Source organism: Cuculus canorus, chromosome 15, assembly GCF_017976375.1.
Source record: "Cuculus canorus isolate bCucCan1 chromosome 15, bCucCan1.pri, whole genome shotgun sequence".
Classification (NCBI taxonomy): Eukaryota; Metazoa; Chordata; class Aves; order Cuculiformes; family Cuculidae; genus Cuculus; species Cuculus canorus.
This window is the reverse complement of record NC_071415.1, coordinates 11875163-11899105: the sequence shown is the minus strand read 5'-3', so window position 1 is coordinate 11899105 and position 23943 is coordinate 11875163. Positions and strand designations below refer to the sequence as shown.

Genomic DNA, 23943 nt, shown 5'->3' with positions numbered 1-23943 from the left:
ATCAGTTCTAAACTGGAGGTGACAGACACCCTCAGTCCTAAGGCTTGCTCTATAGAGAGAACTTTGTTAGTTATCCTCTCTCATCTGATGTAACTACTATATATGGAATGGCAATTGGAATTACGAGAGGAACGAGACACAAACCAAGACAAATGAGGCAAGTCAGACAAACGGGTCAGACTGAAGGTGGAAAGGACTTGGGATGTCCTGTGAGAACCAAAACCACAGCAACAAACCACCCTCTGCCTTTTCTCATGTTCTTTCCTCACAGCAGCTGAATGTTCAAATTACCTCTACTGTTCCAGTCCCTTTGTGCAGAGACTGTACTTAAATCTGTGCTGATTTCATCGGTTTGCATCCGATATTTTTAATACTATCCTGCTCAAACTGCTTTGGATTTACCCGCTATTATCATGTTGTAATGACACAGTCGCAATGAGTTTGCATTTTTCTGCAGTGCAGAACATGTATCAGGAGTTTGTCATTCAATTCACAGCCTTCAAAGTGGCATTCAAATTCTGACCATTTCTGTCTCAGACCTGGCATTTTCCAACTGTTCTTTGCAGGTGAAAAAGTTCAGTCCTTCCTGATACTGTATTCTCCCATGACTTCTAAAGTAACTATCAAGCCAGATGCTGCTCTCCCAGGTGCGCCAGGCTTGTTGCTCAGTGACTCAAATGAAGTCTTGCAGTTGATAGGATTTAATCCAGCAGAACTGCCTGGATACTGCTCTCACTATGGATATAGGCAAGTCACTAAAACACCATTCTGTAATGTAATACTCCATATGAAATTGCCCAAGTACCACTTTTCCTTCAGACCACAGACTCGCAGATTAAAAAAACCAAATAAACAAACAACTTGATTCAGTGCTTCCAGCCTTGCAGGAAATGTAATACTCCATCACTTGTTTTTTTTTTTTTTCTAACTACTAAAGCAGAAGAAAACCACACTCCTTTCTGCCCTAACAGAAAATTTTAAATATTTTTTTGTTTCATACCACATTGACATCTTTCATGGCATAAACTGCAAAATGAGAAAATAAAAGGCAGAAGGAAACGAAACCTTCTACAAGAAAACAGGCTGAGGTCTCCCTGAAAAATGTGTAACTGGAAATACAAGAATATGTTACTGGAAGGATGAAACACACCCAAAACCTTCTTAAACATTTAAATACTGAAACTTAGTCTGACTTGTTTTGGCAGGAGCTGTGAAGGAAGACTGCAGTATAGTAGCAGAGAAGTGTCTTGTCTTAAGCTTGGGGTTTTTTTTCCCCACGAGAAAATTGTCTCAACAAGAGTGAAAAAAGTGGAAAGAGTTTATGGAATTTTATATTTTCAATCAGTGCAATTCATTAGCAAAATAAGCTTGATGATGCCACTAACTACGTCATTATAAAGTACAAAAACCATGGCAACTACTTTGATGTGGCGCTCAAGGATATGGTTTCGTGTTGCACTTGGCAATGGTAGTTTAACTGCTGGACTCAATGATCTTAAGGATCTTTTCCAACCTAAATGTCTGTGATTCTGTGATTCAGAAAATGCCAAGAAATAGAGATGCAGGAAGAAGCTACTGGATTAGACACTGTGACTTGTTCTTATAATAGACTGGGACGCACCAGTAGACTTTGGAGAGGATCCATGCAAAATTGCAACCAAGGAGGAAATGTTCATTTAAACTCAGGCTTCATGCAACAAATGAGTTTAGACAGTGAATGGTAAATGTCACTGCTATTTTAATTGAGAAGTCAAAAGCCAAATGCCTTCAAATGATCTTATAAATGTGCTAAGCTTTCAGTTCCCGATCAAGGAGAAAAGATTAAATGACCTGTGGCCCTGTAGTTTGGAAATGAAGTGCATTTGGTGTAATCTTTAAAAAAAAGAGTTGAAGCAACCTTTGGGTGTTTTCCCATTCTGCTCAGGATTCAGAATTCACAGAGGGAAACATTTGAAAGGTTTCCTTCTTGGTGTTTCAAAAGTTGGAGGAACTTTTGTGCTCAAGTATACTAAACGCGTGTAACAACTTGTTAAGCATACTCATACTGATTTCAAGTATGGACACGGCTAGATTAGAAATGTTTACATAGATACAAAACTGTAAAAAATGAAAGTGGAAATGATCCATTAGCTGCTAACGATAACCACATATGTACTGCTAGCATACAGCTTTTTCTGTGTTCAAATGGATAAAAAGTCCTTATCCCATTTTACACAGAAACCTGATGTTAAATTTACTCTTCAGAGCCTCAGTTACAACCTCAGGAAAATTTGCCAGCAAACAAACAGCGCTGCAGAGGCCAGTGGGAATCCTTTCACTGCTTACAAGGAAGCTGTATTCCTCCCCTAACTACAGAAAACAGGGAGACTATCAGACCTGAGCAAATAACAAGTATCTTTGTATAAGGCCAAACTGGCTTCAGGGACAAGGACAAACACATCCCTTAATGCCACACAACATTGCTTTACAGAGACAAATTCATTTAGGCAACAATTACTAGAAATAATATCCCATGCACAGCTGTATCTACATTTATACTTTTGACAAAACCACAACGTTATAGCGTTTTGTATGACTTTTCTGATAGGTTTCTAGTGAGATTTGACAAATTTCTCTTCCTCTCGAGCTAATAAACAGATTCAGTGATGTAGACATCATTAGAAAGTAATGCGCCATCCAGCACTGAAAATAGGTTTTGCAGTATAACACAAATATTCTCTTCACTACACGTTCAGCAGTGATAGCAGACAATGCACAACATGTTGCCAGCTTTTGGTGCTACTAGTAATGTGCTTTTATGAGCTGTGAGAAAAAAACCTTGTATAAAAAAGCATGAAGGTCTTACCCTCTGCTAAAACCACAAACGTACCCCCTGTAGCTCCGTGAGCGTGTGAATTCGTGGCACTCCCAAACTACCACCGTTCCTAAAGCCCAAATATCTGGCAGATGATTATAAAGTAAGAGGGGTGTTAAAATCAATGTTCAGAGAAGAACTTCGTGTTTAACTGAAGTCAGTGTGAAAACCGCCAGCTGTGGAGCAATCCACTGCCCACAGCTGGGACACACCACAACGGGGGCTGTGGCAGAGCTGCTGCTGTCAAATTGCACTTTAAACAGACCGGCTCTGTATTCTCCTTTTGCCTGAGAGGAGCAAAGTGAGAGGGTAATATAGGAAGAGAACACTGACTAAAGAAGTAGAGAGAAAGAAGCTTTTATCAGCCATTGGATGTGTGCCACAGAGACCAATTATATACATTTGGCAGCAACCATTATAATTCCAGAGTCCTTGAACAAATCACAAGCAGAAAGGTTACCTTCCTGAAAATGTTCATTGCCATTAAATAACTGACCCAGACTAGAGGGTGAAGGCAGCACTTAACAGAGTTTTGGGGGAAGGGAGGACGTGGAGAATCTTATTACATATACACCTGAGAATTTGTTCTCAAAAAGGAATTGCAGCTTCACTGCAAATACGGTATTCTCAGCAAAGCGAACAGTGTTCTGAGAATGCAAATCCTACAGACAGCACTGACAAAACAGCCTAGACAAAAATAATTTCTAGCTGATATCAGAGGCAAAATTTGACTAAACTTGGTGAGCTTTATGGTTTTACCCTCCTGTTTGAAAGTCACAAGATCTGGTCCCACGTTCCTTGCTCTTTTAAGTTTAGATCACTGTGGAGGCTACTTAGAAAGAAAGCTGCCATAGGTCAAACTCCACCATCAGTTACATAACCTTAATGACCACATCTAAGCGAAACATTTGTATTTCATGAAACACACATTTCAATATCAAAAAGAGAGTTGAGACGTACTGAAAAGCAGGTAGCTCATTCTTTCCCAATAAAACAGGCATAAGACTGGAGAAATAAAGCTGCCTCTGTTTCATCTTCTGTGAGCAATCATTCCACAGATCTGATTAAAATCTATCCGATTAAAATCTACCAAGCAACAGTATATAAACCAAGGTCATTTCATACGTCGCATTCAGATTTCTTCAGCATATCCTAGTTATTTGGGATACATCCTTCCAAAGAAGGTTCAAATTGCCTTTAATTTTAATAGATACATGCAGTTCGATGGTTCTCTTTTCATCCATGTTAAAAGTTCATTTTTCTTTTAATTTAGAGTTAAATCTAATTGGAAATAACTATTCACATAAGAACAGGGAGTCACACACATTGTTCTGAATTTCTGCTCTGGGGCTGGCCCTCTCAATATACCACTTTTCGAGGTAGGATGGAAAGTTTCCCATCTCTTTCCAGCTGAAATTCCTCCTCTGCCAGACACAAGACTCAAGAAACTAGACATACACACACAAAATTGCCGGCTCCAGGTCCCCTTGCAACCGTCACAACCCAAGTTTGACAATGCCCATTTTTAACTCAACATACAGCAGACCATCATGATGAAAAAGAAAAGGGAGGGAGAAACAGAGAGAAAAGATGTTGTCTAAGCCAATTTATTTCTGGGAAACATCAAGGCCTTACAAAAGGAACGAGTAATGGTGGCACAGAATACTGAAAAAACAAAGCACAAAATCATCATATAAGTTTTGCAGAATGACTAAAAGGAATGCAAGAACTTTTCACATCACAAGACAACTTGTAATAAAGCAAAAGTCATAAAACTAACATCTCTTGTTTTATTGTTCTAGGCTAGTGGGATTTTTGCAAGATCCAAAAGACAAAGATATTTTAATGTACCTGTTTCTGTATTCAGGAGAGAATGCTCACAGCTCAAAGGCCACAGTTTTCTAGCTCTGAATCAGAAAGGACATATTATAATTGCAAACATAAAATTTAAGCTCCTTTCACTCATAAGGAGATGGACAATTTGAGAGCAGGACAGATTGCTAAGAGAATTCTCCCACATAATAATTCTCTTATTAATTCAGCTGAGTTTAATATGTGATCTTTATTCAGTCCCCAAAAGCCCACATAAGAACATCCCTAGAAATAAATTTTCACTTTCAATAGTCCTGCTTAAGAACGTGAGGCTAAGAGGCTTCATCAAAGACATGTACTTATTCATCATATCTAGTCCAAAGCTTACCAACTTAAAGAAAGAATACCACTAGATACAGTTTTTAGCCAGGCCTGATCTTGATGACTCACCAGTACGTCTGGTATAAAAGAAACAGGTCGGTTCCAGATCTTAGGAGTAAAATTACTCCCAAAACAGCATTACAGTTGAGAACCTCTACCTCTAAGATTTGAACTCCCATAGAAGTCAAATGGACAAAATCTACACCAGAAGTTCTGTTTTCAGGGTAGGAAGGTGAAAACGTAATTAAGTTTAGCAAAAAGGCTTATGATCACCTAGAACTATTTTTACAGTTTTCCAAAGAGATTTTGAATTGTGTTCTCCCATTTTTTTTTTTTCATCTACCTTGAGTTCCACCACTAAGCTCTTGCTCTGCTGCAACCTGCATATCCTGCAAAGGAAAGAGGAGCTGAGAGACTGCGATACTTCCTCCAGTTCCCTCACAGGTACTCCGCGGGGATGCTAAGGCAGCACAGAGTAAGACCATCTGCATCAGTGGTTCCACCCAATATGAATTGAACATCAAGACAAAAGCAGATTGAGAAACCTGGTAGAGAGTTGCGGTAAGGACTTAGGAAGGAGTGGGATGATAGAAAGAAAAGGTATAGAATTACACAGAGTCAGGGCAGGCTGTATTTGTGAGTGGAGAGGAAGTTACGGTGTGTTACAGGTATTAGAAAATTCTGTTTGTGAGACAGAAGGAAACAGGCAGGATGACAGTAACTCTTTGTTGTGGATGACTAAACACAAGCCTAAGAACTGGAAGGAAGTTTTGCAAGTATAAAACTTTTGTCTTTTGGGATGCATCCCCAAGCCTGCAAAGATGCAAATCCTGCACATGCGCCTGAAAGGCAGGAAAGCAGCGAGTTTGTGCTAGGATAATCCAGTGGAGGGGCACCACCACTGAGCATGTAAAATTCAGTTTGCGGGGCTGTGTGCATGAAAAAGTGGATGGAGCAGGAAGTAGGAGTGCGTGTGAGAAGCTTGAGGAGCAACAGGAAAGGGGAACACAAGACAGAGAAGGAACTGACAGAGGGGAAGGAGCAAAAGATTAAGACCACGGGGGAGGATGTACAGTCTGTTGCACAGGCAAGAAAGAAAAGGTGGAGGGAAAGAAAAGGAATGACCAAGGGGTGCACTTGTCTTACAGAAAATAAGCTTGATGAAAAAAAGACATAAAAAGATAATGAGAGAGATACATTGAGAAAAGAACAAAGGAACTAAGAAGAACAAATTAAAACTGAAAAAAAACCCAAGAAGAAATATTTTATTACTTAGCAGAAAGCTTAAATCCCCAGTGAAGAGATTTAAAGAAAAAGCTGGGGCACAACACACTGGGTAGAACCAGAGACTCCCTGGAGGCCAGTGCTGATGATCAGTCCTTTCATCCACCCTCTTCAGACCTCCACTGCAAATATCCTTCCTATCACAACTATTTCTTGTTCCTTTAAGAATCCTTTTGCACCTGCAGCTACAGCCTGTTTACCTCGCTGAACTCTGAGCTCCAGGTATCGGTGCACGCAAAGTACAGCGAGATTTGCTGAGGGCGAGGAAGGCGCAAATGCAATCATTTTCAAAGAAACATACTGTTGAAAATGAACATAAAAAAAGGTGAAAGTGGAACTTGTAGTGATTAGAGTCAAGTGCTGTCCTAGGAGGTGGAGCTGATCTGACAGCTCCTTTCCTTACCTTGGGTGCTCATGAGTGACCCGGCTGTCTCGCTGCAGCTCCTGCAATCTGAAACTCCCTATGTCGCCTCCATGCAATTGTCGGGGTCTCTCCAGGAGTCTTGGAGAGGTTATTTGTGCTCTGCAGCTGTTGAAAAGTAAAGGAAATGCAAAAAGCAAAACAACCCGTGGCCCCTAAAGTGCCAAAAGTTTTAGCGAGATGCAGGAACGAAAGCAGCAAGTGCACCAGCGTCAGAACACGCAAAGAGCGACACAGAAAGTGAGAAAAAGTGTGTCAGAGGCTGGGAGGGGCGGAGAAGGAAAATGCAAAGACCTGACAGGAAACCAGACTATAAATCTGCTTAGGGTTTTAAAAAACACATTTCTGCTCTCCAGCGATACAGCCCGTTTGCAAATGACTCTGCACGCAGGTGACGGCAGAGCCCTGCAGTGCCGCTGTAAGCAAATCAAGAGCCGCTTTCGCCCCTTCCCCAGGAAGAACAGTGGGCAGAGTTGGCAGCAGCACAAAGGACTGGCTCAGACAGAAGAAGAAGGCTGTCTCCACTGCCTCACATCTGGTCCTCTGGACTTTCAGTGTGTTTCCTTCAGGCTGAAGGGGACCTGCAGAATGCCAGCCTCACTGATGCCTCCCTGGGCACAAAGCAGCAGCCCTTGCTTCTCGGTGCACACGCTGGCTCGAAAGCAAGCAGGAAAGAAAAAACAAAGAAAAGACTGAACAAAGTTTCAAGAACAATAGTTCCTGGCAGAAGGCTTTCTGGATTTTCCAGGGTTTAAAGGCTTTCTGGATTTTCCAAGGTTCTAAAGGGTTTTCCAAGGCTTTAAAGGCTTTTTGAGACAACATCTATTTTAGCAGTCATTGCTTTTTGCTAAAAAAGTGGTCAACGAGGTTTGCTTTATGCAAGAATTAGATTTTACAGTTGAATGGTAGATACTTGAAACAATATATTTTCCAAAGAGAGTCTCTGATGATAGAAAGAACTCAAAGTATATTTTGTACTGCTTTAATGAGTGGCTTAAGGCCACACATGCAAATCCGACTATGTGTGGGTCTCACTGAAGACATTTACCTGCTAGTCTACAAAGCAGAGCCTCCCTCCACAGGCAAGCCCACAACAGCAGAGTCAGTCAGTGCTCTCCCTTACTGTTCTCTCAGTCCCCATCACTGCTAGAAGTGCCCTTCAGAGCTGCTGTCACCTTGCTTTGGAGTCTTTAGCCCGAATCTCTCGCACCGTGATGCGCTGGTTTTTGTTCTGCCGTTGCCTATTCATCTTCTAGGGGTAAAACAAAGCATAAGTATTGCTCTACTCCCAGTCACTCCCCAGGCTTTACCCTTTGCACTGGGTAGATGAACACAAATGAAGCCTCACTGGAGTCAGAAATAGGTCCTGAATATGTAAGAATCAGAGGAAAGACCCCGTGAAAGAAGAATCGCATGTGAGTACACGGGATGCGTGCACGTGAGGGTGACCGTGGCTAGAAGAAAGCAAGCGTGTATAGATCTATGCGTGGGTATGTTTTTATCTCCTGAGAGAAACTAACAGAAAGAAAAGCAGAAACACTAGGAACAATAAGCGTTAAGTGATCGATGACAGATAATTTAGGAATGTGAGAAGGGAAAAAGGATAATGATAGTAATGGAGTGAGAGAATGCGAAAGGAAAAAATAGTTGTTAGAGAATGAAGGAAAACACAACGAATGGAAAGTAAGTATAAAAACACAGTGGAAAAACTATCAAAGGATACAGCAGCATCAAAGAATATAGCAGCGTCAAAGGATACAGCAGCGTCAAAGACAACAGATTGGAGGAAGTGAGATGATAAAGTGAAAAGAAAAACTGTAAGGGAGAAAAGATATGCCTTAAAGTATCATTAAAATAACACTCAAAAGTGTCCTCACCAAGCTGAAAACCTGAGCCCCATGAAAACGAGAGAGCAGAATATATTCCAGGCAGCAAAATGTGGGGGGGAGCTCTGCTCTAATTCTCCCCTATTGTTCCTGTAATTTCACCTTTGCACCTGTACCTGGACTGGTCAGGGCCCAATTTTAGCCATACGGATGACATTGGAAGGGATTCCAGTTCTCTAAATCAAGAGGTCACAGACTAAGGAAGGCCGGACTTTCTCCCGCTGAGCAATACCAGAACATGCTATGCCCCTACCGATTTTTTTTCCATCGAGGACTATATTGTTATGCGCTACTTTTCTTCTCGTGCAACTTTACCAAAAAGAGCCTTTGAAGAAACTTGCAAACTGCATGTGACAAAGTGCAGGAAAGCTTCCTGCTTCGAGCAGCCCAATATCTATCCATGTGATAACCACACGGGTGAGGCCCTGCAGGTTCTGACGGGAGGTGGGGTCGAAACCAGGAGAAAAACTATGAAATACAGAATCGTGGCCTACAATTATTCCATCAAAACCGATATAAGTTATTTCTGAGGCAAGCTTTCTACTGCTCTCTCCAGAAGAAGCTGCTCTGTGTGTGCAACAGAGGAACCATCTTAAGCACAACCAGAGAAATTAACTCTGCTGGTGGGAGGCTTTGAGGCTTCACCTCCATTTAAAAACCACAGATCTTCCACACACAGGTGCTAACCTGAAAGGAAAAACATGCTAGAAATTCAAGTCAAAACTCACTAAGCCTTCTCACAGCTTTCTCCTCTTGATTTCTTCAGCAAACGGGGCATCAGAGACTACAGAACTGCCCCCCAACAGACAAACAAAGCATTAGGTATTATTCATTCCCGTTTCTGCTTTTGTTTTGCCTAATGTTGCACATTACAAACAGCTTTCAAAAAGTACAGTAACCGCTCTGAAGAAGATCCTGCATTTCCCTGAGCCTAGAATGACACACTAGAAGAGAAACAGCTTTCCAGTGGAGCCCGAGCAGCTTTCTATCTTTCTATCACTGAAACTCCAAGACCTAAAATTCTCCTAATCATAAAGACTTTCCTGTCAAACTGAGATCAGCCGAGTGGGATCCACTCAACAATCACAAAGCCACGTGTAACTGAGAATGTACCATCTTAATCTCAGTTTCCAGTGTTAAAAAAATGTCTACGAGGGTGATCAAAGAGCAGAGAGGACTTGGCATCTTAGAAATTCCCCCACGTTGTTGCTGGCCTCCTACTTATTTTACTCAAAGTGACTTTCATTCCATAACATTGTTATTGGGGTCTATAGGGAAAGCCTCTCCTTCTGTCTATCCCACAGGAACTACATAAAATTTGTTTATCCGGAGGAAGGTTATCCTTGTACACTATGACTTCCTATAGAATGCCTTTTTACAGAGTTGATTGATCACCGCGTGGGAGGGCAGGCCATAACTTGGAAATGAAGCTGCTGATAGCTTTAAATAGTGGCAGACTGAAGAGCTGGAAAAAACATGAACACGTGGGAGCAGAAAAAGTCTAAACTGTCCAGCTCTTAATCTGCTGCTCCTGCTCTTCTATTCCCTTCTTCTCCCAAGAGAGCCATCCCAGCCCATGAGGAGATTGCCCTTGACTCCTTATCAGTGTAACAGTCCTGAAAATCCCTGGATGCCAGAAAGGCATTTCACAAACTAGTGATTTGAGAATTAATATATTGCATTTCTCCTGCATGCCTGAGCACAGTAGCATCGTATATATTGATAACACAACCCTTCCAACTCTTGAGTGATCGAAACAGAAGTATTAAATATTTCCCATGTTTTACATATTTTATATTATCAGCCTTGCTCAACTATCCTTAGAGACTATCATTCTTACTTATAGATGCTCGCAATTTATCATTTTTCTCTTGAGATCTGACTTCCAGAACAGAAGTATTTCCCTATTCAATTCACCAGCCTGTGGATAAGCAGCTGTTAGCGTTCATCTGCCTTTTCTAGGCATTAACATCAAAAATGCCCCTTGATCTTAAAAAGTGACACACAGCAGGGTTTCTTTAACACCTTTAGGGGTAATGGTTTAAATCCAGTAGGGAAATGTTCTCATCTATAGGTTTATGATACACATTTAAACAGTGTTTCAATTGCCTGAGCGATGAAATAAGATGACAGTCAAACATATATCAGTGGAAAACGGAGTATAAAATTCTCTCTTTCTTTCGACAGTGCCGGGGCTTACGTATTCTTGCACAAAACGTACAGTCTCTGTTGAGTTTGACAGTATTACGGGATTTATCTGTCTGTGTCAGCTGTTAGCATATTCACCCTTCTTTTAAAGGAAAAGTTAGGTTCAAATCCACTCCAGGAGCTGGGCTCCCAACCCACAGCCCAGTGGATAGTGCCTTGCCAAGAGAACTGCCCTTCACTGACGCAAAGAATCCGATCTATTCTGCCTCTTGGGGCCGGAGGGAAGGAAGCTCCAGATGCTTTGATGCTCTTTCCAGAAAAGTCAGAGTTAATTTAGTGATTACTCCATTCTCTTTTCATTACACATATATTATTAATCAAAACTGAGGATGAGTCATAGCTCAGGTCCTTGTGCTGTTCCTTTTGCTCTTAATTGTATGTCCATAAACTTAAAATCCAAGGATCTTTAAACTTAGTTTCACCGCAACCGATGAGTTAGATATTCATATCCATACTCGACAGATGACGAGATGAAGGATTGGGGAAATAAGAAAGGAATACTTATTCCTCCTCAAAAGTGATAAAAATACAGGTTTTTCACATAGTTTAATTTAAAAAAAAATAATCTTATGGACTTATTTAAAAAACTGGCAAAAATTAAAAAGTCAAGGCAAACATAAAATAACATTTCTTGTTAAAACAAAGGGGATAGGAGGCAATCTAGCTGCTATTACTGAAAAAAAAATCAACAGAGCTCAGATTTTCAGTAGAAAATACATCAAAAAATAATTTTAGCTCAATAACTTTTGTTAAAATTTTTCTAAATAAATTAATTAGTCCTATATCTCATCTTCTGCTCAAAACACAAGGTCATCTTTCCCCGCTTATACGACAGTAGCATTGTCAGTATGTATTCTGATTATTGGACCATGAAGGATTTAGCATATCTGGAATCTGAAGGATGTTCTATCAAACCTGAAATTTAGTAGATGCAGGGAGCGGCGAGTTACTCGCTCTTGCTTGTTTGTTTGAAGTTGGAAGGTTTCTCGTGTTCTCTACAGGTCAACATTTATTCTAATTAAAAATGCGTGCATATTTTTAATAGAGACAAATTGAAAACAATTGCAGAGTTTTAATGGCTTGCATTCTTCAACATTTTCTCCCCTTTTGTTCTGTACAGCTCCTTTAAAAGGTCAGAAGGAGGAAAACTTGTGCCAAGTGCTGTGCTCAGAGAGGCTATGTGCCTCACACTAAAAACAATGTTAGGGTTAATTAATAATATAAATGATGCAATAGCTAAAACAAGAGTTACATATTAATCCACATAGTTTGAAAGGTAAGGGGACATTTTCCATAGCTTAAATACCCAGTGAAGGCAGCACAGACCTGGAAGTTAAGGACCTTTTAACTTTCATAGCAACTCTTGTACAGACATCATCTGTGATTCACATGTTCTAAGGGTGCTTCCCTTACCTCTTCTGGAGGACCGCAGCACCTCTGAACTTCAAACTGTTATATAAATGAGATGTGTCAAAACCAGCACACAACCCCCCCGCCCCCCAAGAGCACAGTGTAAGTAAATGTTATAAACCCAATAATTACTATACAGAGCCAAATCAACCATCCATCTCTGCCAGAGAACAGAAACTGTCTCTTCCCAAAGCTGGAAGTTGAACCCATCCTTAAGGAAAACACACCTCCTCTCTTGCAAAGAAACCACTGCGGGAACACGAGTTAGGAAACAGGAATTTGTCAAAAGCAACTTGCACTAGGTCAGTAATTTGATGGAAGAGTTATCAGAGACTGAACTGGCCGGCATGACTTCCAACATAGCTGATAAAAATCTTGATGCTGTGGTTGATCACGTGTGCTTTTTCTATGAATTGTTACTTATAAATTATTTTTTCAGCTTTGGATATATTTGTTCTTCCAGGCTCTCGTGTTCATTTTCCTTTTAACTGTGTAGCTCCCAAGGGAAGGAAGCTAAGCATTCTTTTAGAAGAGCTCTTAAAAAGCATATAAATAGTGGTTATATATCAGTGAAGATTTTACATATGTTAGATTAAACATAGCCATAAAACTATATGACTTCTATTTATTGATCCATAAATGAATACCTGGGTTTGAATTTTTAGTACTTCTCTTTGAAACAATGGTATAGATTTCTGAAAGCTACGCTTTCCTCACTGTGTGGCAACTCTGTGTTAGAATACTGAATACTTTTACAACTATGCGACATTTATTTCACTTCCTTCCAATGCTCATACATCCACACATATTACCAGCCATAAACTTTGTAATAAACAATAATTCACTTGTCATTCATGGAGTTACTCCTGATTCACCTGATGTAACAGGATGCAGATACCACATGTCAAAGAAAGTCTGATTTTACAAGACATTGCACTAATTACCTGATTTGATGTTTAAATTACCTGATTCTTGGGTAAAACCACAAGAACACTGTGGAGCTTACTGACCCCCATTTATTCACAGAAGTGTGCCTATGTTATACTTTGTATGTAGAAATGGACACAGTCCCTTCATAGAAGAGTTTAACCTGAAAAAAATTTGTCTAAAAATAACAGTACTGCACAGTGTCCTTTAAAAGTCTAAAAAGTCTTGGATAAAACAAAGAAACAATATCGTCTGTTTCTGAAAAAAGATTGAATTATGCATTTATCATATTTTAACTCACCAAAATCTGAAAAACTGCTTCGGAACTTTTAGACCTAAACTTCCAGCGAGTAAAACCCATAAATTTTAAGAAGCCCCAGTGACTCCTAAATTGGACTTGCGGTGAGACAAAGAAGCAATTATCTTAAAAGTATTGACAGAAAGAGGGAACTACTATTTTACATTAGGATCTAGGGAATTATATATTCCCCTTGCAATTACTGCATTGAATTCTTATCCTTACATGATGAAACAAACTATATTCTATATTCTATCATGGATCTGTTGAGCTCTTTCTCTCCTCCAATATAATTGAGGAATTTAACTGTTACTCACACTAATCCGGAAGATTTATCCAGAATGAAATAGTTCTTTTTCTAAATACACCACCATAATCTTTTACTAATTACATACCTGTTGTTAGAGAGTTGCCTTCCTTTCTTCTGAATTGAAGTCATGTGTGTTTTATACTGCAGAATGTGGTGTTTTTCTGCTCATGACAAATGAGCGTGCGTGTGGGAGTACATTTGCTTTCCCTGCATTTAACAGCTCGCTAATAGGTGATCTGAGTTTGTTTTAGCATCATCCACTTAATGAACAAGATGGAAAACTTCCTTCAAGAATGGACAGTAATCCAATCCAGGGAAAAAGCCAAGTGTTTGAATAATTCTATGGTTTGGGTCTTGAGTGACTAACACATTGATGAGAGGTTGTCATGAAGGCTGAGAGTGAAGGTACACACAAAACTATCAGCCTTCTGCTGGCACATTAGGGAACGGGATTCCCAGTAAGTGTTCTCTGAAATCTGTCCCCTATTCTGTTCTTACAGAGTCTGACTCTGGTGACTGCTCGCTGCAAAATGCTCATAAAAATTTGGAAGGAGGAGTTGAAACACAGAATCTGCTTTTTTTCCTCTGGCTTTTACTTTTAAAAGTTGTATCACAGAATCACCAGGTTGGAAGGGACCCACTGGATCATCGAGTCCAACCATTCCTAACACTCCCTAACCCATGTCCCTCAGCACCTCATCCACCCGTCCCTTAAACACCTCCAGGGAAGGGGACTCAACCCCCTCCCTGCGCAGCCTCTGCCAATGCCCAGTGACCCTTTCCATGAAAAATTTTTTCCTGATGTCCAGCCTGAACCTCCCCTGGCGGAGCTTGAGGCCATTCCCCCTTGTCCTGTCCCCTGTCACTTGGGAGAAGAGCCCAGCTCCCTCCTCTCCACAACCTCCTTTCAGGTAGTTGTATCCTTCTATTAAAATTTCTTTCAGTAATAGTACATTCCTAAATTAACTACGTCTATTTCTAATAGGGGAGGGAATTCAAAAGTAAATGAAAAGGAAAAACAGGTGGTCGCCTGAGGCATTTCTGAACTGGTTTCATGCATATGATTGGGGTTAAAGTCCAGCAGAGTTTAAACACCTCAGGGTCCATATCCAGATGCCACAGAAAAACATGACGTGCTTGCCTGGTGCTTTAACCATGTGTGGGCAAGAGGAGCGGGAAGGGTAAAACGGGAAGGAAGCAAAAAGGCTTGCATTTCTGACAGGCTGGAAACCTATACACTAATATCACCTTTAGTTCTGCCTGCCAGAGAAGTGAATAAGACAGAGGGCAGAACCGTGACCAGCTTTTGAAACTGGAACAAAGTGCTGCACCAGCTCTGTCCGGGCAGCAGACAAAACCCTCTCATGAGACCGCTGGAACAAACAGTGGTTTAGTGTATGCTGTCTCTGAGCCCAGCCCAGTCCTTCTGACTATCTCTTTAGCATGTGACTGGGCTCCCTTAACATTTGCAACTTAGATAAAATTATTAGATAAAGTGTATAGGAGGATCCCTATACACTTTTCAAAGTTGCATATTTACTTCCAAGTGTGCTGTAATGCGAGCAAAATTAACTTGGGTAAATAATAGCCTACTGGAATAGCATACATAAAATGCTCTCTGCACAGAGAGTTTACCCAATACATGACAATAATAAAAAGACAGACTATTTTCTAGACTCTAGACAAGGATGAGAAAGAGGGGGGTAATCCTCAATATAGGGATATAACCTCATTTAATTTATTTTTTAACACAGAAGGTCTAGGAAATGTTTCACATTTGGACACAGCCTGCGTATGGAAACACAAGTGAAGTAACTAGGTAATAATGCAGTAAGCAGGTAGGACCTGGAGACAAGGGAGGAGTTGTGAAGATGGGTACATAAGATTCAGAAAACTTAGTTCTTCACAAATACAAATGTACGTGCTGTTAGTAGCCAGCAGACGAAGATCTGCTTGGCCAAAAGCTATAGGTCTCCATAGTTCTGTATAGACAAGGGAAGAAAAACAAACTAATGGAAAAGGAAGGGCAATGAAATTGTCTTATATGTCATACAAACAGAACACTGTCCCGGTCCAAAAACTACACAGCAGTCACTGGTGTAATGACTTGCATGAGAACTAGACTGGTACTGGATGGCTTCATAGAGAACAGAGATGATAGCAAGGGAGAAGAGAAAGCTCTAAAGGTGGAACCTGCAGGAGGTCAGAAAATCATCCATGAATATTGCATTTAAGATGATGAAAGTGAAAGGGCAGAATGGAAAATGAGACCTTGGACACCGAGTATCGGTGGAACAGGCTGCTGAGCAGGTGCAGAAGAAACAGTAATGCTGAAAGTACAAAATCACAGGCAATGGGGAAGATTTTGTACTGATTTATGGAAACAAACCAGGAATCAGCTTACATTTCATAATGATAGTGGTAGTGTTCTGCTTTCAGCAAAAACTAAGAAAGAGACATTTGCTATAAATAGTGCTGTACACTTCTTTAAGCCCTTCATCTGAGGTTCGCAACAGTTACTATTTTTGCCCAAAGAAAGCAGCTCTGTAATATTGACCTACACAGGCAGAAAAAAGCAGGATTTGAAATCTTACAGAACAGACACAGACATTCTCACTACAGACATAAAGAAATGCCCTTGTAAGACATGGCACAACTTAATCCTTATTACATTAAAATCAAGCTCCAACCTTTTTTTCAATATGAGAAACCATTGTGGATGCCTTAGGTATAAAAAACAAGTATGACAGTAAGTAAATAAAGGCCTGATAAGAATGAATTAACAAGAAAAAAAAAGTGAGATAAAGATTCTGATGATGATACAATGCTTTCAGCAGAAGCTTTCACTTTGCTGAGTCTAGTCAAAACTGACAGCCCTGGCTGGAAGCTAAAACTCAAGTGTGCAGAGGAGTGGAGAAGGAAAACTCACGTTTTTTTTCCCGCTGAGTTGAAAAGTGTCAGTTTTCATTTTGCTTTTATAGTTGCTGGAGACCATTACTGCTCACCCCATATTGGCTTTCCCTGCCCTGCAGAAAGTAAATGACATCTGAGAGTGCAGTAACCGTGTGGTTTATCGTCCCATTACATGGTACCCCTACAAAACTACTGCAGGCTGATCTGTACATTTTAGCTTTACATCAGTCGGATGGATCAGTGAACCAGGGACAACTCCTTTTGTTTGTATAAATCTCAACAATTTACACTAGGGACGTAGGAACACAATGACTGCTCTGTCAAGCCTAGAGGAAAGCACGATCATCACAGGAGACCTTGTAGGAGCTTGCCGTCCTTGAAGAGAGGAGGGCTGGGAGGGAGAAGTATCAGTATACGTAGTGGCACGTGCACATGGTTTAGATATTGGGCAAATTTTATTTCTGGAACGAGGCATATACCTAATTTTTAGCAGTTCAGAATGTCTCCATAAGCTGTGAGTGGGTGAAGGTAATGCAGTAAGGAAGGATTCCTTCTGGCACAAACCGGAGAAGGAAGAAAGGGGCTCTACAAAGGCCAAATGCTTCTTTTACATTACAGAAATTAGATTAACCCACTGTGAGATTTTCAATGCAGGCGACACTTGGGGTATGACAGCACCTCTCTTGATTTCTAATCAAAATCACTCCTGTGGAAGGGAAGAGGATGGAGGGGAGGCAGCACCCAGTTATGCTTCTGGAATGATCAGAAGCAAAGGGTAATTAATTCTGTGACAGTGCAAAAGGGAGTAAGAGAATATAAGAACAAGAATTGCCTGTAGGCTCATTGGCTGAATGAAACCAGGTTGTAAAGTCAGAGATTGTAGGATCAATGCACAAATACAATCTGCTGCTCTGCAGCTATCCATAATTGAGGTAGCTGGCAACTATCCTCGAAAACAGTGCACTACTATAATTAAAGATGAAGATTGAAATAAAGTTAGCATTCTAGACCTCAGTTCTGCAAAGTCTTATGTAGATTCTCAATCTTCCATGCTGGGAACAGTCCTGCTGAAGCATTAGTGCATAAAATCATGGCCATTAACAAGCCTCTGTACAATCAGGATCAAGGACTGCATTTTAAATCCCCTGTTGACCCAGGAAGGTGGCTTCGCGAGAAAGATGTTAGAATAAAGTCACCTGGCAAAACATATTGCAGAAATTCTTTGATCCTAAAGCCTACACAAGCTGGCCTATTCATTAACATTTCTGGTCTTCCCCAAAGTCATAAGAGATTACCATGATTGGTGCAGCAAAGGGCTGCAAGTACTACTGAGAAGCAAAATGTCTACATATGTATAAAGCCAGACTAAATTTGATTGCCTTTGTATAGCATCTCCATATTTATATCAATATATTTCATTTCATAAAGCGGTATAAAGAAGATGCTGATTTCTCTGGATTACTTTCAGAGTTGAATATATCAATAGCGTGAAACAGTAAGGTAAAATACATCACAAACAGCTGCACAAGTCCAGCATTTCATCCGATCCAGAGTAAGACATTAGCTACTTTATTATCAATGCAAAAAAAAGGTGCAGAGAAAAAGAGAGGGCTTGGGGTAAGGTTTTTTTCACATGAAAAGTAAAAATAAGACTCCTTCCACGGTGTGCTTGTATGACTGCTTTCATTGCCGCAAGCAAGTTATATCAACCCCCCACACCAGATATCTTCCATTACCTCCACAGGGATGCAGAGCAGGTCATCTCCTACATTAGCTTTTTATTCAAATAGCTAATGACTTCAAACAGACAAAAAGTACTAAAAATAAAACCCAGAAAATTTAAGTGGAATGGTCTTAGAGTCTACAAACTCAGAGGAACTAGGAGAGTCAGAATGAGAAGTGAACTTTCAGGGTCTAGATAAAATGAAAGGTTGATTAAAACATACTTCTGCACATTTAATTATTATATTTGCCCCTATTTCTGATTTTGTTTTCCTTCCCTAACCGCCCTACTCTTTTCCTGGTTCCTGCATGAGAAGAGGTAATTCCATTCCCATGCAAAATCACGTGAATGAGATTTGCAGTTATTTAAGGCAACTTCGCCTCCAAACAGAAGTCCTTATTTGCTTCCCAATGCTGACATAAGAGAGCAGGCAATCATCTGAAAATATGAAACCAAAGAATGCAGGCACTTTGCAATTTCAAATTACTTATTCCCATATATGCCCAATCGTCTGCGGTGTTTACTCTTTGTTTAGTGATCCCAAAGCTGAGCAGTACAACTATCTCAGCTGCCTCGGCACGACTTGCTTATTCCCACCATCTTCATGGGTGACACTGATTTATTCAGCCACCGAGCGTGCTGCGTAGCCTGGGCTAAGAGAGCAGGCAGCAGCTCTCCTTTGGTAAGCAAAACACTTGCATGGTCCCCAGCAGAAGGCTCTCAGCGCGTCTTTGCCCCTGATGTGCCAGTGTGAACAGAAACAAAACGTCCACGTCACAAAGGCTATGAGTGCAGTTCTTTCCGTACCACAAGCAAATTAAAGCAAACCCTCCCTCCCTCCCTCTCTGCCTCCCACCCCGCAGTGGTCTCTCCCCACTGTACCCAATGGGTTCCAACGCTGTACCGTGTTCTGCTATTTCAAAGACTTCATTACTTTTACGAAATATGTTGCAGCACATTTACCAATGCACTGTGAAGTGTTATAAATAATTAAAACTAAACCATTCGTGTCAGAAACAAATGAACGAAGCCCATTTTGCAAGGCAGCATCCCTGATTTGCTTTCATTGCACTCATTTAGAACATTTGTTAATTCTCAAAACCCAGCAGTCCACACAGAGTGGGTCTCCAAAACGTTAGTGGCTGCTACTGAGGTTGTGTCTTCTTTTTAGATGCATAAAGGGACAGATCACTTTGCGTCAATAAAAAACATACAGAATACACAAAACTAACAAGCAACTGCTCCTGGATTTCCCATTTTGTGTTTTCCAAGTGCATGCTATTCTGAATGTCTGTTTTCAAGAACTTTATTTGCATTTTGCATTTGCAAAAGGGCACAAAATATGCAGAATCACACTCCCACTTCCAAAGTATTGGAAATACTTTTAAATATAGTGATAGCTTATATACACCTTGAGAGACTGATACTATCTTGGCTGAGCCTTGACTTCCAATGTGCTTGTTTGTAAGCACTATAAATAATACTGCTTCTTTTTAAAGTTTCAGTTTCACACGGTGAGGATTTATTTTGGGGGTGGAGGTTCGGGTAGGGGTGATCAGACATTCTTCCTGTATTGCTGTCACTACTGTCATTGTCTGCATCACCGACAAGAAAGCTGTGATCAAATATAGGAGAGGATAAATAAGCATATCTCCTCAGAGCTACTGGTGGTAATATAAAGCCATACTGTCAAAAACCCTACTTCACCACATTTTAAAAGATATTCTGGATAGAGGTGAACCTGCAGTCAAATTCCTACATTAAACAGTGAAAAAAAAAATCTCAAAATCAATAAAATGATAGTGAACTTAAAAACGGCATTTAAAAATATTTCAGAACACATATACAGGCACCTGTGGCAAAAATAAAATTCAGGAATAATATTGGACCCTTCCAATTCTGTTCTTTTCATCACAAACTCAGGCATCTCTTTAACAGCTCAGTCCCTGACTGCAGCAACTCCTATAACAGAAGGAGTTCATTGGGCTTTCTTTGCTGGAAGAATGCCCAAGAAAGCTGGAAATCACAAACTTAGGTGAGAATCTTGACAAAGCAGAGTGTTCATCTCTCTTAAATGGCTTTTCTTATTATTCTGCCAAAATATTTCCAAACCCTATGCATGTATTTTTAATACTATGATTAAATTAGTTCATACTATTCCAGTATTAATTATCCTACAAAATTTTGCAACTACTGCAGAGCTATCTCTGGTAAAAATTCATAGGTTTATTGATTGTGTGTCAATACTTTAATTGCAAACAGTTTCACAGATGGAATATTTTTAATCTTTCCTAAGGTTCCTACAAGCTTCTCTGGCCTAATTTTTCTTGTCATTTAAAGAGAAAATACATTCTCAGATATGAAAAGGTAAGAAGGCAAAGGCTCTGCTTCTCTTCTGTTCTATTCTATGCTATTATACATTGTATGCTTTTCACAACACTGAAAGCGGAGAAGTTTGTAGACCCAAGAAACTGCACTTTTCTGGTAGTTTCCCTATTCATAAAACTCTAGTAACACCCTTACCTGCATTCCAAATGCACCACAGAAATGAATGGATTTAATCTTGCTACATTATCACAGCAAAAACACCTATAAAGATTAACATGACGCAAAATTAGGTACCGTACCCTTTAATTTTGAAACCAACCTCTATCACACACGATGTTTCCCAGCACAAATAGCTCCTTGATACCTGGGCAAATTACCAATGGCAAATGCATTGCTCCCCAGAGTGGATATTTGCACATGCAGCCCTGAAATCTGCAAGCGTACACAACCTCGCATAAAACGGGGTTCGAGAAAAAAACATCCTTGCTGACATGAGTCCAAATACTCAACAGTGAGCGGAGCTTTTCTGCTATGCAATGGGATGCTTTATGCAAGGAGATCCAAAGCAATGAGTATTTGATGAATTAAGTTGTAAGGAGATAGGACGAAGCAGATCGTCTGCTCTAATTCATAATGAGAGAGGAATTCTGCCTAGATTCCATTGTGAAAGTCTTCATGGAAGGGCAGTTGAGCTCACTTGAATCCCGCAGCAAGAAATGCCTGTATCCCCACCTCCACAGACTTGATGCAGCACTCAGACGCCAGAAATAAATTTCCCTTGTGTTCAATAGGATAGGAGCATGCATTTACTGAACACGGAGTCTGGCTTCTCCCAGAAGGTACCGCACTCAAGGTCTGAACTTATGCATGTAATTTTTATTTCAGTCCAATCATCTTTATGCATGAACTGGATTTATTTTATTTTTCTAAGCCATTATTTAATACAATAGGCAGTGCAGAAATGAAGAAGTTAATACAATCATTTCTGCAATGTACTACAGGTTTATCTGGCTGAAAAGGTAAAAATGTCAGAATGCATGAAGTACGTCGGAAGTGTCACTGGGCTTGTTTGGTATGCGAAAGAGCACTGAAGAAGGTATTTTATGTTAAAAAATATTTACTCCAAATAACATTTCTCCTACTATACCTGCAGTAATCAACAGCTAGTTTTCTTAAAAATAAAAATCTGTCTGATTTTTACATATTTATAAGGAATGCAAAGCCTGTGGTTAACAAGACTTGGGTCCAGACTGAGACATAAACATGCATAACAGCTTTAACCTGAGCAGCTTGTCATATTTGAGTATTTAAACCAACTTGAACAGTTAAGGTGCCTTCCAGTTCTTACCAGACAAACAGCTCTGATGCCTATTTTGAGGCAACTAATGCTGCAGAGACTGAACACTTCTCAAAGGACACAGATGCTACTCAGTTTTAATCCTGAATGCCCCTTGTATTTGGCATTGCTTACCTTCTACTTTGAACACATGCTGGTTTCAGTTGGGACAGTTAATTTTCTTCACAGTAGCTCGTACGGGGCTCTGTTTGGGATTTGTGCCGTGTTGATAACACAAGGATGTTTTCGTTACTGCCAAGCAGTGTTTTCACAGGGTCAAGGCTGTTTCTGCTCCACCACACGAGGGGCTGGGAGGGGACGTAGTTGGGACAGCTGATCCTCACTGGCCACAGGGTTATTCCACACCACCTGACATCATGCTCAGCATATAAAAACGGGAGAAAGAAGAAGGAAGGGGGGACATTTGGAGTGATGGTGTTTGTCTTCCTAAGTAACCATTACACATGACAGAGCCCTACTTTCCTAGAGAAGGCTCAACGCCTGTCTGCTGATGGGAAGTACTGAAAGAATCCCTGGTTTTTCTTTGCTTGTGTGTGCAGCTTTTGCTTTACCTATTGAACAGTCTTTATTTCAACCCATGAGTTTTACCACCTTTGCCCTTCTGATTCTTCCATGGCAATACATAACTTTCAACAGAGGGAAGCACCTACAGAAAGAACTACTGTCGTCACCTGACTAGAGGATATTTTTATACATGTGAACTTCTTCAGAAACTGAAGTTCAAGTTTGGTCTTGGGTAGACATAGTTATGTTACTGTGATAGTTAAAGAATCATAGAATCAGAATCACCAGGTTGGAAAGGACCCACTGGATCATCGAGTCCAACCATTCCTAACACTCCCTTAAACCATGTCCCTCAGCACTTCATCCACCCGTTCCTTAAACACCTCCAGGGAAGGGGACTCGACCCCCTCCCTGGGCAGCTGTTCCAGTAGCCAATGACTCTTACTGTGAAGAATTTTTTCCTGATGTCCAGCCTGAACCTCCCCTGGCGGAGCTTCAGGCCATTCCCTCTTGTCCTGTCCCTGTCACTTGGGAGAAGAGCCCAGCTCCCTCCTCTCCACAACCTCCTTTCAGGTATTTGTAGAGAGTAATAAGGTCTCCCCTCAGCCTCCTCTTCTCCAGGATAAACAACTCCAGGTCCCTCAACTGCTCCTCATAAGATTTGTTCTCCAGCCCCCTCACCAGCTTCGTTGCTCTTCTCTGGACACACTCCAGAGCCTCAACATCCTTCTTGTGGTGAGAGGCCCAGAACCGAACACAGTACTCAAGGAGTGCCGAGTACAGAGGGAGAATGATACAACATTTAAATCAGTTAGAAATAAAGCAGAACAGCTGACTCTCCATCTCCACCCGGAGAATCAGCTCTACCGGCAAACAGGTGCAAAGTCAGGATTAGGTAAACACATCTTATACGGGGGCTTATAAGTGCTCGTTAAGAACAGCTCAAACCCCATTTCTCAACACAGACCAAGGCTGAAAGGGAGAGCTCCATAAGTAGGACCACAAGCAAGAGCACCTGGAGCTGGAGGACTGCCTGCCCAGCACCAGGCTGGGACGCAGAAGACACTGACTGTTTAGTTACACTGAGACTGTCTGTTATATTTACTCAAGAATGCCTTAGCCACTAAAGTAACATGCAGCAGTGTCTTAACATGATCACCATAACAATGATGACTCTTCATTATTGAAGAAGCACTATTTAAATCACCCCCTTTTTCTATTAAAACATTAACAAAAATTCCCATTAAGTAATCTGCATTTCACAAATGACAGTGACCTAGGTCTGCTGCTGCTAGAAGCACAACTTGCTTTAGGGCAAAGGGCTCTT

The 23943-nt window shown here is 40.7% G+C and overlaps 1 protein-coding gene across 2 annotated transcripts in view; it reads right to left on the bottom strand.

Moving 5' to 3' along the window:
• The window catches only part of CARD11 (caspase recruitment domain family member 11), a 121642-nt gene that overhangs the window by 47914 nt on the left and 49785 nt on the right, over positions 1–23943 (bottom strand). The window contains exon 1 of one of the 2 annotated variants that reach the window (XM_009564592.2): positions 6735–7042. The exons of the other annotated variant lie outside the window; for it this stretch is intronic. Coding sequence (XP_009562887.1) covers positions 6735–6747 — 13 coding nt within the window. The 5' untranslated portion in view covers positions 6748–7042. Of the gene's footprint in view, positions 1–6734; positions 7043–23943 lie in introns of those variants that run through there. 2 annotated transcript variants of the gene reach the window in all.